This window comes from Silurus meridionalis, chromosome 14 (genome assembly GCF_014805685.1).
Source record: "Silurus meridionalis isolate SWU-2019-XX chromosome 14, ASM1480568v1, whole genome shotgun sequence".
Lineage (NCBI taxonomy): Eukaryota > Metazoa > Chordata > Actinopteri > Siluriformes > Siluridae > Silurus > Silurus meridionalis.
The window spans coordinates 18,111,410-18,126,903 of NC_060897.1; the positions used below are offsets into that span (position 1 = coordinate 18,111,410).

The following is a 15,494-nucleotide window of genomic DNA, read 5'->3' on the forward strand; positions in this document are numbered from 1 at the left end:
GTGTTAATAAGGTCAGGTACTGATGTAGGTGAGGTGAGGAGGCCTGGGGTGCAGTCAGCATGAAAAATTCATCCTAAAGGTCTTTAATCAGGTTGAGGTCAGAGCGCTAAAGCAGGAGATCTTCCACTCCATCTCATGTAAAGCATATATTTATAGAGCTGGATTTGTGCACATGGGTATTATCATGCTGGAACAGGATTGGATATCGTAGTTCAAGTGAAGGGAAAATTTTAGTCCACTCTGAGTCCACCTGAAGAACATGGATCTCACCTGTAATTTCAGCATCCAATCCGTAGAATCTGACGCATCCACCATTCAAGTTTCTGGACTTCCATAAACAGGTTTCAGACCAGGAAGCATCATTTTGAGGGATTACAGTGGTAAAGTGGTGAATAAGCTCCTCTTCCTGTGAAAGTCAGTGGTTCATGGTCAAGTCACCAGGCGACACTGGCTAATGAGGCTACCATGTACATAAAATCATTATTTCAATAAGAGCACACGGACATGATCGACTTCAATATGTTTATTGCACAGTTATTAGAGTGGACGGAAAACAAATGTAGAGGGGGAAAATATATCCTTTAACACAAAGATACATGTTCTGAGTTGGAAAAGTCAAACAATTATAATACCACGTTGAATAAATAAAACATAGGAATAATTTAACACAGACAGCACGGCTTGTATCATAGTAGGAAGAGAAACAGAGTCAATACAGGAATAGAAGGAATGTATAAGTGTACAATATACACAATGTAGGCAAAAGTATTGGGACGATTGGGATTGATTTCCCCAGTCATGTGGTTCTTCCCCAAACTGTGAGCAAAATGCTGTAGGTATACAATTTTATAGAATGTTTTTAGATGCAGTAGAGTGAAATTTTCTCCTCACGTCAACTAGGAGAACACCTTTGGGATGAATTGGAATGCTGACTGCACCCCAGGTCTCCTCACCTCACCTACATCAGTGCCTGGAACATCTTCCCAGAAGAGTGGAGGTTATTATAACAGCAAACCAGCACTAAACGTGGAATAGGATGCTCAAAAAGCACTGTCATATGGTCAAGTGTCCTCAAACTTTTGGCCATATAGTGTAGCTAATATGGTCATGTAGTGCGCGATTACACCACCATGGCCAAATGTTTGTGGACGCCTAATGAATCACACCAATATGTTCTAAATCAAACTATGCTGTTATAATAACCTTTACTCGGATGTTTGGTGAGCTGATGTTTGGTCAGTTAATATTCCTGTTCAGTAAAAAACCCACAGTGTCATGGAGCACCGAAGCATCGTCATGCTGGAACAGATTTTGGCCTCCTATTACCACTGAAGGGAATTTGTAACGTTTGACATTCTATACCATTATTGCAGCAACAGCTTGAACATGAACCACATACGGGTGTGACGGACACTTTTGGCCATACGAGTGTACATTAATGCAAAAATATAATCAGCAAAAGTTGCCCAAGGTAAAATGTGTATAATTTCACCTTAATGCAAAATTATCACTTTCGGACAAACTGAAGAAAAAAAAAGTGCCTATGATTCACTGAAATGTGTCATGGACCATAAAACAAGCATAAGGAATGATAACGTTATAATAGTGTCATTAGAAAAACACTGCTAACCACGTTTTGATCATAGCTCGGATACTTTTAACATTTCACAGTTTTTCAAAAAAAAAAAAAGAACGGAATAACAGGATTTTACTTCCATATTGAATATTAAATCCAAGTTAATTATCATCCTCGTTTCATTTCCATGAACTCATTCTATCCAGTTCTAATGCTTGAAGATAAATGAACAGTTGGTCCAAAAGCGGATATGTGGATTCAATACGTGGTGTGTTTTCTTTTGCGCATTTAAAGTTTGGTTTTATATTGAATTTTGCACTTTTTGCACAAATTGACATTTTTGACATAACAGGTCATTAAAAGGGCCTGTAGTTCCAGAAGCTGGAGAACACAGAAATCTGCAAAAAAAACAACAACAACTTAAAATAATAATACAAAATGTTACTACGATTTGTAAGTTGTGATTAAATGCTACCCATTATCTCAAAACTCGGTTAGACTGCCACCATCCTAACTGCCAAGGGTGATGAGAATCATGTGGAAATTTTCGAGATCGTCCACAAGGCCGTGCTGGTCTATGACAAATACCCCTGGTGATCTTTTCCTTTCTGCTTTGTGCCTCCTGCAGATGGTGGACCTCATTTACATAATATATAACACATGCCTTTCAACGGAACCGTCATATAGTGCCACGAATAGCAGCATGTCTACAGCTGCAACCAGGGGATTTTTCCAGCAGTTAATGCTGCCATGTTCGTCTACAGACATCTGGATAAGTCTGAGTTAGTCCCTGCTGGCTCCCAGATTCCTCTGACATGGCCATGATTTCTGTGGAAGCCCCTCTTGAAATGATCCTGACAGACATTTTATTGAGAGGTTGAAAGGAAGATATGGACACTTGAGCAATTATGGTCATGAGCAGGCACCACCTGATGAAGCGTGAATGAATGTAGATGCACCCTGTCATGTTTTTAGCTGTCAGCTATCTGACAGAAGTTGTTTCATGTAAAGGAAGTTAAATAAATAAAAATAAGTTTAGTAGAATACCTAGAACAGGATACAGCTCTACAGGTATGTGCTTTGCTGCACATATACTGTTTTGGACTCACCATGTACGCACTGTTGTCCAGGTAACTCTGTGGTAAACTTGTAGAACATTAGAACATTCTAGAAGTGCTATCTCAGTGGTTGAGGCATTGGACTTTGGATCCGAAGGTCAAGAATGCAAATCACAGCTACACCAAGCTGCCATTTCTGGGCCTCTAAACAGGGCCCTTAATCCCATAACTGCTTTGTTGTATGAATGAGATAAATGTAGGTCACTCTGAATGAGGGCGTCTGCCAAATGCCATTAATGCAAAATGTCAATTATATGAACACGATCCTATTTAGCCCCATACTATTTAGGTTCCACCTTAGCTTAGCTTAGGTAGTTAACCGTCACAGGGATAAAAAACAACACGAGGGCTGTCCTCGTTTAAGCCGAGGGTCAGCTGGTTGACATTATCACCATGACCAATAGAAGCCCAGCGCTTTCTGCGGCATGTTATTCTTTAAAGACTCTTTCTTCTATAGGGATTCTATAGGGATTTTTTACAGTATATCTATTTTTGGTTAAAGTAAACCTAATCCCAACGGTCACACCTCAAACATGAAGAGTCAAATATAGACTCACTCACCTTATCTTTCAGCTGCTGGCAGAGCTGCAGTGAGATGGTGAAAAACACCAGCGTGTCGTTCAACCACGGCACCACACACTCCACTTTGTGCACGTGGCTCACCTCGAACTTAGTGTTGTTTAGTTCACTGTGGGGGGAAAAAACTGTTTTTAATCATTCATAAAGACACCTTTCATTTATGTTTTATATATATTTTTTTATTATTTTACACAGTTTTGGTTTGAATTGTTCGTCCTGACTACAAAAACGATTCGTTTTTTTTAATTATTATTATTATAATCAAATAAATGATGATTTCATTATTATTACTATTCTAAAGGCTATGACTATTGTTTCTATCATTACTATTATTTAAATCAATCTCTTGAACAAAGTTCAAAGTAAAAAAAAGAAAATAAGAAAAAAAAAGAAAAAAAAAAAGGATGACTTACAACATCGATCCAGGATTATGTGTAACTGAACTTCCTGCTGGTTTGAAGTTCTACGGAAAAAAAAACCATGTGTAAATAAAATGTCAAATACACACAAGTACTGGAACACCTGACTTTTCCAGCCCTATGTGATTCTTCCCCAAACTTTATGAACATCCCATTCCACATGTAGTCTCCTTTTGCTGTTATAGTAACCTCCATTCTTCTGGGAAGATGTTCCACCAGATTCTGTGGAGATTTGTGCTCATTCAGCCACAAGGATGTTAGTAAAGTCAGGTACTGATGTTGGAGAGGTGAAAAGGCCTGAGGTGCAGTCAGTGTTCAAATTCATCCCAAAGGTGTTTAATAGGGTCAGAGTACTATAGCACTGTACCAGCCCATGTAAAGTATCTCTTTAGGGATGTTTGTCATGCTGGAACAGGTTTGGGTGTCATAGTTCAAGTGAAGGAAAAATTTCATACTACAGCATCCAGAGACATCCTGTACAATTGCCTTTAACTTTGTCAAGAAGTCAAGAAGCTTTTATTGTCATTTTAACCTTATATAGCTGCCACAGTACACAGTGAAATGAAACAATGTTCCTCCAGAACCCTGGTGCTACATTTAACAATATAGAGCTACATTACAGAAAACACAGGACTAAGGACTAGAAAGTATCCTCACCACATAAAGTGCATCGTGTGCAAACAGTGCATGACAACACAAGACAGTGTTGGACAAATACACAAAACCCAAACTTTGTGGTAACAGTTTGGGGAAGAACCACATATGGCTGGAAAAGTCAGGTGTCCCAATACTTTTGTCCAAAAAATACTGCAACCCTTCATACCTTAGTAGTGTTGGGCTGAAGCACGTGCAGTTGATAGACGGTCAGGCAGAGCTTACTGAGGTTTATGTACAAATTCACCATCAAGTCGCCGGGCATTGGGGGCGTAAACATCCTCTGAGGAGAGAAAAGTACGTCACGGAGGAAGCGACGCAGTGGCAAAAACAAATCCGATGACGTTTGTTTTGCAAATGATGTTTATGCAAGGGACGATAGCGCATTAGCAGAAACACGCTTATCTTACTGCACACACATGCACAAAGTGAGTCAAAACTACTCTGACTGTGGGCAAAGGTCAACATTCCTGGCTAAACAATCTGAAAAAAAAAAAAAAAATTATTTAAAAAACAGAGCAGAGTAGAAAATTTCAAATCACACTAAAGAATATGTGACTCCTGTCGTTCTATTAACGGTATAATATGACATTTCATATTCAGCATATAAAATCAGTCAAATTGGGTATCTTGTGTGAGAAAACAATGAGAAGAATTATCTAGAACTCTGAATTGAACAAATCTGAATTGTTGGGATCATCCATCAGTCTGGGTTTATATGGTTTTACATGTAATAATTAACCTAGCATGTAATGATTAGCCTACTTTTTGTGTTTTCACTGCGCAGTCACGTAAACCTGAAGAAGCAAACTACATTTGTTTAGACAGCTGTCATAAAATGGTGGAGTGTCTATTTTTTTTGTACATTATATAACCAAAAGTTTGTGGACACCCGACCATTGTGTGCCTCCAATTGTTTTGGGACGCATTTGGCTAAAAAAAAAATAAAAATAAAAATCAGGTGTCCCAATACTTTTGTCCATAAAGCGTATATATTTACCATTAATCCGGTGGAGGCGAGTTCAGGCAGAGTCATGGTAGCCGGTGTGGTAAGACGATTGCGTGCTCGGGTCAACTGCATCATTACGGCATCCATCAGCTATAAGAGAACGTCAGATTCGATTACACTTTAATCTTCACTCATTCATTGATTTGGGTACTACTGTGTTTAAATGACTTTAATAGGATTTTATAAAAGACCTTTAAACACTTTAAAACTGCACCAAGACAAGCTTGTGGACTTCCCCTTTGCTAAATGTTTTAAATCACTGTTACCTCCATGAAGTGAAATAGAGAAATCTTCCTGATGGTATACAGGAAAAACCTGTACAATAACACTCCGGGCAAAACATGATACAGCAGTTGGTTGAGCTGAAAGATTTTTGTTGACAGGACGTCAACACCGTGACTGACTGCTTCAGTGAAGCATGTTAGATGAGGATTCAACATTTTTGTAAATGTTAATAGTGTGAATCACGATCAACTCACTCAGCTATTGCTCAACGTACGCTCAACATACACTCATCCCACGCTCAACTTATTCAACTAGTGCTCAATGTACGCTCAACATACACTCATCCCACGCTTAACTCACTCAACTACTGCTCAACGTACGCTCAACATACACTCATCCCACTCTTAACTCACTCAACTACTGCTCAACGTACGCTCAACATACACTCATCCCACGCTCAACTTATTCAACTAGTGCTCAACGTACGCTCAACATACACTCATCCCATGCTCAACTTATTCAACTAGTGCTCAACGTACGCTCAACATACACTCATCCCACGCTCAACTTACTCAACTAGTGCTCAACGTAAGCTCAACGTACACTCATACCACGCTTAACTTATTCAACTAGTGATCAACGTACGCTCAACATACACTCATCCCACGCTCAACTTACTCAACTAGTGCTCAATGTACGCTCAACATACACTCATCCCACGCTCAACTTATTCAACTAGTGCTCAACGTACGCTCAACATACACTCATCTCACTTTTAACTTACTTTCAACTAGTGCTCAACATTACAGCTATTGATTATTTTACCAATTGAGTATTCTACCGATCAGTCCATCGATTAATCGAGTAATAGGATAAGAAGTATTGTTTCTTTTTTAAAGAGCAAAAATAATTATACAAAAGAAAAGAAAACGTGTCTTTTAAAATGAGAAATTGCAATCTGTGCAAAAAAACATTTAGTGCATTTGATTGCCATATCGCATCAAAATGCAAATACAAATATATAAATACAAATCATAAGTAAGAATATAAAAATTAATTTGTTAATTGATGCTAAGAAAGGGTAAACGCACTGTACAGAGTTTTCTTTGTCTTTTAATTTGAACTGATCCCAAACTTTAGAAACTTTCTGTTGTGTTCTTTGGCCTGAATCTTCTCCTCGTCCTCGCTGTTTTCTCACTGTTTCTCCATTTTTCATTCTGCAGTGTCTTCAGTGTTACCTGATTAGGGGTCTCATTTATAAACGTGGCATAGGCACAAGACCAGGCTGAAAACATACGTACGCCACCTTCAAAGCAAAGGTTGTGGTTTATAAATAGAACAAACTTGTTGGGAGAAAGTGCGCACCTGTAAGTAAACCCTAAACCCTGCGTGTGCACAACGTGGAAACATAGAAGGCGAAAAGGAGATTCGACGACATAGACGGCGCACATATCCTTTGTGTGGATTCAACACTTTCCACGCAAAGGATATGCATGCTGTCTGTCGGTAAATCCCCTTCATCCGTTTATAAATGAGACCCCAGAGCGGTCAGGTGTTCTTGGCGGGTGGTGCATCAGTAATAATGGTCTGTGGGGAAACACAGTGCTCCGTCTGTAGTTAAATGGACTGAATGAAATGGACAAAATGATTTGCCTTGATGCTTTTTTGTAATCTAATTACTCAAGGAATAATTTCAATAATACTCAACACTCATCTTATCAACTTACTTTCAAATAATGCTCAACGCGCACTTATCATACACTCATCTCATGCTCAACTTCTTCAAATAATGCTTAATGTACACTCAACATACAGTACACTCATCCCATGCTCAACTCACTTTCAACTAGTGCTCAACATATGCTAATGTCGTGTTAAAGTCACTCAATTTTGGTTGTGCTTTTGAGAATGATATTTGTTTAACTTACTTTTATGCTGATTCAATAGTGTGACTCTACGGTCTGGGCGAGGAAGAAATCAGACCCAGCCTCATAAGGCCTTATGTATTTTTCCTAAAGAAAAGCGCTTAAACCTGCTTTTCCTTTGTATACCAGCCATCCCAAAATCACATCTATGAAGTCATTGTTCAAAGTGTGCTGCAGTGGACGAACCTTATTGACCTCGGCGCCAGTTTTAAAGTGATAGCTCTCGTCACGGCTGCTGAGCAGCTGAAGTGCCTGGTTCACATGATTCCTCGCATCCTGGATCTGCGAGCAAACACACAGGAGAAGGTTTAACCATGAAGACATGAGAATTAAACCATGATTACATGGTGCTGGTGGATGGAGTTATGAGGAGACATTAAGCTTTTAAGTAAAAAAGATAGATGTACACATGTATATTGTATTTAATGTACAGTGGAACCCGCTTATCTCGACCTCGGTGATCTCGACAACCCTATTAAGTCGACGTTTTTGAAGTGGAACCGCCAAATTCTCGCTTTGTCTTAGCATTTTTTATCGGTTATGTCGATTCTTTTATGTCGCCGAACCCTGATATCTCGAGCACAAGGGGGGAAAAATTTGCCATTTAACGTTGGTTATCTCGGTGCAGTCGCAGAAGAACTTGCGAAAGTGGCGTAAAAATCAAGTCTTACAGCTGCTACAGGTGTTGTATTGTATACTGGTGAATCTCTGCTGTTAGTTAGTGCACATATGCCTTTTGTTGTTAAATGTTATGCGACGGGAGGCGAAAAAGCGGAACGTGGGATGAGCAGCGAAAGCATAGAATGAACACCGGCAGGATCGGGGGGAATCCGTGGTGCGCTTTGGGAAGAAAAGAGCAGCCGTTGAGAGAGTGCCGGTGGGAAGGCACATACCGGGATACACATGAGCGATAACAACGACCGCCGTGAACCAACATATACCAACAATAACGGGCAGTGAGAGTGTGGAAGTTTAAATAGGAGCTGGTGATGATGATAAACGAGCACCATATGTGCGCGATTGAAGCAGAGAGCTTCAGAGAAAGCGGGCGAGAAAGCACCTGACACGCTGAAGGGGGCCGAAGGGGGCGTGGCAGGTGGATTCCTGACAGATAAACATGTACTGTATGTATTTTTATAGCATGCCTTCATCAAACAAATCGCGGCAACGCTGTTGTGTAAAAACCCTTCAAAACACGCATGCACATTCTCATTTATTAACGCACATCATGTACATAAAGAAATTTCAAGCACGTTAATATATTGCCGCCATTTTGATTTGCGTTTATCTCGATCATCGGTTACCTCGATGCTTTTTGGCGACCCCCTAGGACATCGACATAACCGGGTTCCACTGTATTGTATATTGTATACGTTGCTTATTTGAGAAATTGCTGTCCCCAATTTCTTTATCTATCTGGGGAGAGTTTACATTTTAAGTATTTTATATATCGATTTTAAAAATATTTTATATTCCTAAAAATATTTCTTGACATATCTGCCAATGTCAGTAACTATAGAAACCATACTGATCTAGGAAATAGTATTTTTACATAGCAGACACTTGTATTTATTATATTAAATGTAATAAATGCGAGCGATCTTACAATTTGCTCGAAAATTAGTAAACAGCAACTGCCTGTTGTATAATAAAGCATTTCATGTGTTTGTGTTCAGGTTTATTTATATGTATTTTTAATTGGGCCGTGGTATACGTGACTGTTGCATGATATGAGCCCACCTGTTGTAATTTCCACTGTTTATCTTCCCGGAATGTGAAGTGCATCACCTGAGTGCTTTTAGCCATCTTAATATTGATGTCCTGCAAAACAACATGACGATACAGCCAATGACCTCGAATCACGCTTAAAACAAAAGTCATACAGTATATAGACAAAAGTATTGGGACCCATGACTTTTTCAGCCATATGTGTACTTGAACTGTGTGACCCAAACCCGTTCCAGCATGACAATGCTCCTGTGTACAAAGTCAGCTCCATGAACATATGCTTTACATGAGTTGGAATGGAAGATTTCCTGCTGTAGAGCTCTGATCCTCAACCCTATTGAACACCTTTGGGATGAATTGGAACGCTGACTGAACCCCAGGCATCTTCACCTCACCTACATCAGAACCTGACTTTACTAACATTGTGGCTGAATGATTTCCACAGATCTGCAAAGTTTTTTTTACTGGAACATCTTTCCCGAAAGGTGGAGGTTATTAATAAATCTTATGCTTATCTTATGCTTAGGTGTCCACAAAGTTTTGTTCATATAATGTATAATCAAGAATGAGACAAATACAGGTGTTTAAAAAAACAAAAGGCATCCCATGCGTTTACTATAAACAGCAAATTTCTTAAAACACCTTTACTTGCTGAGCAGAATATTTAACTACTTACAAACGCAAACGCTTTCCACTCTCACACACACACACACACACACACACACACACACACACACACACACACACACACGTTAAATCAATTCGCCTAAATAATAATAAAAAAACCTCCAAACATGTAAAATAATATGACCTTGCCTGATTGCTTTAATATTTTCCTTTTAGCTTGTTCACTATTAAAGCTACTTCCTTCTGCTAGCCTGATTATGCTATAATGCTTATAATGTTATAATGCTAATGCTAATTGGTGTAATAGAATATCAAATATTAAGTTAGTTTGTAAACTAGCCTTAAAAATGTAATTATATATGTATATATAATTTTATATATATATATATATATATATATATATATATATATATATATATATATATATATATATATAATATATTATATATATATATATATATATATATCACACACACACACACGTTTTCTTTTTAAAAATGTAATTATTTATATATAGAAGAAATAAATATATATATATACATACATACACATAGGCGATCAAAATTAGAGAACAATTTATAAACAATTGAACAATTCTGAAATAATGTCATCTTCACTGCTCAACAGTTGAAGGAGTTTTTGTCCTGTCTATACCATGCTACCAGAACACCTTTTCCACAAAATAACTAAGGCATTAAAAAAAACAACAATGACTGTAGCATGGAAAAAATTACAAGAAAATTTTCTGAAGGTTACAACAGTCAGCAATTAGTAGGAAGTGTACAGGCCTCTGCTCTGAATGACTTCAGCACATCTGCGGCCACAGGACAGCACTAGTCTCTCACACTGCTCTGGTGTGATTTTGGTCCACTATTCTTCCAGTCTCCTCCACAGTTTGGTGACTGTAGTGGGTCTCTTGGCTATAACTTTGTCGCCAAGGATTTTCCAGAGGTTCTCTATCGGGTTGAGATCAGGACTCTGGGCAGGCCATGTCATTATTTCAATGTTTTCAGTTTCAAGGAACTGCTTTACCTGTTTTGCTGTGTGACATGAGCGTTGTCCTGCATGAACACTGCTGGCTGATTGGGTGATGAACGCAGGGAAGAAACCATATGTTGTTGAAGAAGTTGTTCTGATAAACATTTGCATTCACTCTGCCATGTAGCTCTATAAGAGGCCCAACTCCTGCTGCAGAAAACATGCTCCAAACCATCACACTTCCTCCTCCACTTTTCACTGACTTCTTTACACACTTTGGGTTCAGTCTTTCTCCAGTTTGTGGCGAACATAATGTTTCCCATCGGACCCAAATAAATTAAACTTGCTTTTATCACTGAAGTGAACTTTGGACCAGTTCTCCTCTGTCCACACAACATGCTCCTCAGCAAAGCTTAGTCAAGCCTTTTGATTCTTTCTGCTAATGAGAGGTTTGGTCACTGCAGAGTGGGCTTTCAGTCCAAATGCTCTTAAACGTCGAGACACTGTATGACGAGATCTTTACCCTGTTCAGCGCTGAACTGGTGAGCAATTCTAGCTGCAGTGTGGAAACGATTGCCCATTGAGATCCTCCGCAGTATCCTGTCCTCTCTTGTATTTGTCTTCCGTGGACGACCAGCCTTCTTGGCGGACTTGAATGAGTTTGTGATGTTGTAAAGTCAGTGAAACTGGAAGTTAGGCTGCCAGTTAAATAGGGGTTGACAGATAATCAAGGAAATTAGCACCAGGTACCAGATTAACAACAATAACTGGGAGGTACTCGAAAGTGTTCTCTAATTTTGATCAGTGTGTTTTCTGCAAAATAATTTTTTTTTTATTTTGTGGAAAAGGTGTTCTGGTAGCATGGTATAGACAGGACAAAAACTCCTTCAACTGTTGAGCAGTGAAGATGACATTATTTCAGAATTGTTCAATTGTTTATAAATTGTTCTCTAATTTTGATCGCCAGTGCGTGTGTGTGTGTGTGTGTGTGTGTGTGTGTGTGTGTGTGTGTGTGTGTGTGTGTGTATATATATATATAAAATCCTACTCTGCACATTATCCTGTTTACTGTGACCCAGCTACCAGTAGTTCATAACCCAGTTTTTGTGGTTTTAATGCTAGCTTGTGGGTTAAACCATGAACTATAATCCTATATGTTTGCTTGTCAGTTTAGTTCTAATGCTACTCTGTTTTACTTCCTGTATGATGAGAGATGATGTTAATGTATGAGCTATTGAATGCTGGTCTGAATTATGACACTATTTGTAGTTTTGTTTTTATACTATGCTGCTATTACAGTGTTTCCCCGAAAATAAGACACACCCTAAAAATAAGCCCTAGTTAAGATTGTCAGCCAGCATTTAAGGTAGTATCAAAGGTCTGCTGCAACACACGATGATGTACTGAATTATAAAATATTAATATAATAATTATAGTAATATAATATTAAGATTATACTGGTAATATGAATTATAATTTGAGTCAACACCTATATATCACCCACTTTGTACTGCTCCCATTATCATCATCTTAGTCATCAGCTCCCACTGGGGTTTGTACCATACATAAATAAATGTACATTAGGTAAATTGTTGTACATGAAAATATAAGAAATCCTCCGAAAATAAGCCTTAAGGCATCTTTTGGAGCAAAAATGTATATAAGATTCAGTGTTATTTTCTGGGAAACGCTCTGTGGGCTAATGTGTTAAATATTACACGAGTCTGTGAGCTAGTCATTTTTACTGTTGTGGTTTCTGAGAAGACCTTTTACATTTTTTGCATATATGATATTCTTATAATGAGACTTGTATCATCATGATCAGTGTAAAGTATTGCATACTAGCAGGTTAGGATAATTTGTTGAGTAGTTAGTTGAGGTTTGGGAATTGGTCTTTACTGAATCATCCTCTATGACTGGAAACCACTGCTGGACCTGGACGCCTAATTACCCAAAGGGACAGGAGTGGACGTGATACAGCAACACTTACAGCTTGAGTCAGAGCATCACCCTGCAGAGTCAGGACTCCTTTCACCTGGTCCATGCTAAACACAAAAACACAAAATAGAATAATGTGTTTGTTATGTGGAGGGAACAGGATTGTGCTGCACTGTGCTGTTTACTGGGAATGTCCTGATATTCCTCACTACCTTTATATTAAAAGAGGTAGAATTTACAAATTATTAGTTAAAAACAAAAAAAATGTTGGGATATATTTGTTAAGTTGCAAATTTGATTTCTATTCCTGCTTTATTTTATTTGCTTTCAATTCTACTTAATTATATTAAGAGGGATTTTCACATATACGGTGTATCACAGTGGAATTCTTTCTTCGCATATCCCAGCGATGTTAGGAAACTGGAGTCCGAGTGCAAGTGTTTTTATTCTTCCACTTAACATTTTCATTCTATTTGTATATATCGGAGCAGTTGTAAATACACATTGGTTTTTGTTTTTGTTCCCAGTAGGGTCCAAAATGTAAAAATTAAGTTGTTTTTCCTTTAATTTCATTTTAAATTTTACATACGAAATAATCAGAAGGTTTTTGAACTTAAAAATATTTAAAACAAATATAAATGATTAAATAGCTAGAAAAATTAAAATATAATTAAAAATTTTCAAGATTCTGCACACACATTATATATACACACACACGCACACACACACACACACGCACAGTACCAGGTTCTTTGTTTGTTTTTTACATATATTTTAGACACTGTACATTATATTCAATACATCCAAACTACAATAGAACACATAGGGAATTATATAGTAAACTTGTAAAATAATAAAAATGTGTTATTGTCAAATGTTGTTGTTTTTCTGTAAATCAATCTTATTAAGTTGTTTTTGTTTTACAGTTGTGTAGCCATAACTAAAGACACAAAAGATAACATACAGCAGATTAATGAAATCCCACAGTATACTGGAACAGGTGAGTGAATAAACTGTACTTGTGAGAGTACAGAATATCTAAACTTTACATGGATGTCTATAGTTAATAAGAAGCAGAGCATGATTGATCTGGATCACTCCTCAAACTAAACTTTTCTTTCACCCCTCCTTCCTTTCTTTCTTCCCTTGCAGAAATGCAGAACTTTATTTGGGAAGTGCACATCTCGGTTGCCACAGTCACTATAATCCTGCACTAATGCATTTATTAAACCTGCTTACAACCCAGTGATGCTACAGGATTTGAAACGAGTGCAAATCACCAGATCAGATCAGATCACATTTATTTTATCCAATCAGCTGAGGTTGACACGTCGGTCATGAACGAGGGACACAAACTGTTTTAAAGCCTATACAATAAAGAGCTTAACATGCCATCCAATTTCAAACCTCATACAGCAGACACATGTAAAAAGACCCCTTACGTGGAGCTGCCAAGAATGAAGTTCTCTTGTTTTAACTGACCCTCCATCCCTGGAGTAGGCACTGAAAAGCGTCTGGAAGCTTCCTGTGTGATGGAAATAAGAGATTATTTAAAAGGAGAGAGATCCAACTAGACCAGAGCTGATCATAATGTATCTAAAATACCTTCAAAATGTCCTGCAGCTGTTTCAACACGGCGTGTACCTCCTCCTTGAGGAGCCAGCTGAACTCTTCCTCCTGTGTGAGAAAGCTCAAGATGTAAGACTTTGATAGCAAGGGATTGGGAATTATGATAAATGCACTGACATAAGAATTCGGATTTTTGGAGAGGAAAATCGATATACAAATGCATGCCATGTCTGCTGTGGTGGCTGATCTCTTTTTCATAGGTATCTCCCTGTTCTTCATCAGTGCTGATTGAGTAGATATCTATAGAGCTGAGCTGATGAAGCAAACAGAGCAGCTAGCAAAACAAACAAAACAAATATCCTCACCAACACAGCTCTCTCTGCTTGACTCGCAGCCGACATGATTGAGAGTTCAGACACGGCACTCCGATCTGCACCGATCACCACCATTTAACCAGGATTCAGATCAGTAAAGACACCGCAATGACAAACGGGCTTGTTTAGGAGAGCGCTTAGACACGCCCACTTCAACCTTCACTTCCGGTGAACCATGGCCGTGCCCTCTGTATGAAACGCGCTCTGTTTGGAAAGAAGGAAAATGGTTATAGGGGGGACTTTCTTTTCTTTCTTCTTATAAACAAAAGGAAAAATTCATTTGAAAAAATACAAATATTATATATATATATATTACATTGTACATTGATGCTGAAAACGTCCAAACAATGAAAGAACACATGGAATTATGTAGTAAAAATACGTGTTAAACAACCCAGAATATATTTTATATTTTCGATCCTTCACGACCTTCACTTTAATGACAGCTCTGCATAAACTTGTCATTCTCGGTCATGAGGTAGTCATCTGGAATGGTTTTCCAACAATATTCAGGAGTTCCCAGAGGTGTTAATTGCTTGTTGGCTGCTTTTTACTTCACTCTTGTGCCAAATTTATACCGAACCATCTCAAATGGATTTAGATTGGGTGATTGTGGAGACCAGGCTCTCTGATGCACCACTCCATCACTCTCCTTCTTGAACAAATAGCTAAAGTGTGTTTGGGGTCATCGTCCTGCTGGAAGACAAATGTTACCACTAAGTGCAAACCAAGTTTAACACGTTTTTGTTTACTACATAATTTCATACGTGTTCTT

The 15,494-nt window shown here is 38.3% G+C and overlaps 1 protein-coding gene across 1 annotated transcript; it reads right to left on the reverse strand.

The window, feature by feature from the left end:
- Positions 1-508: 508 nt before the first annotated feature.
- rogdi (rogdi atypical leucine zipper) lies at positions 509-14,881 on the reverse strand. The gene is made up of 11 exons (XM_046866499.1): positions 14,711-14,881; positions 14,382-14,453; positions 14,219-14,301; positions 12,829-12,883; positions 9,246-9,326; positions 7,692-7,787; positions 5,347-5,445; positions 4,516-4,629; positions 3,687-3,736; positions 3,256-3,382; positions 509-1,974 (listed from the first exon to the last, which is right to left on the reverse strand). The coding sequence occupies exons 1-11, from the start codon at positions 14,792-14,794 to the stop codon at positions 1,933-1,935; spliced, it is 903 nt and encodes a 300-aa protein (XP_046722455.1). The 5' UTR covers positions 14,795-14,881; the 3' UTR covers positions 509-1,932.
- Positions 14,882-15,494: the final 613 nt, after the last annotated feature.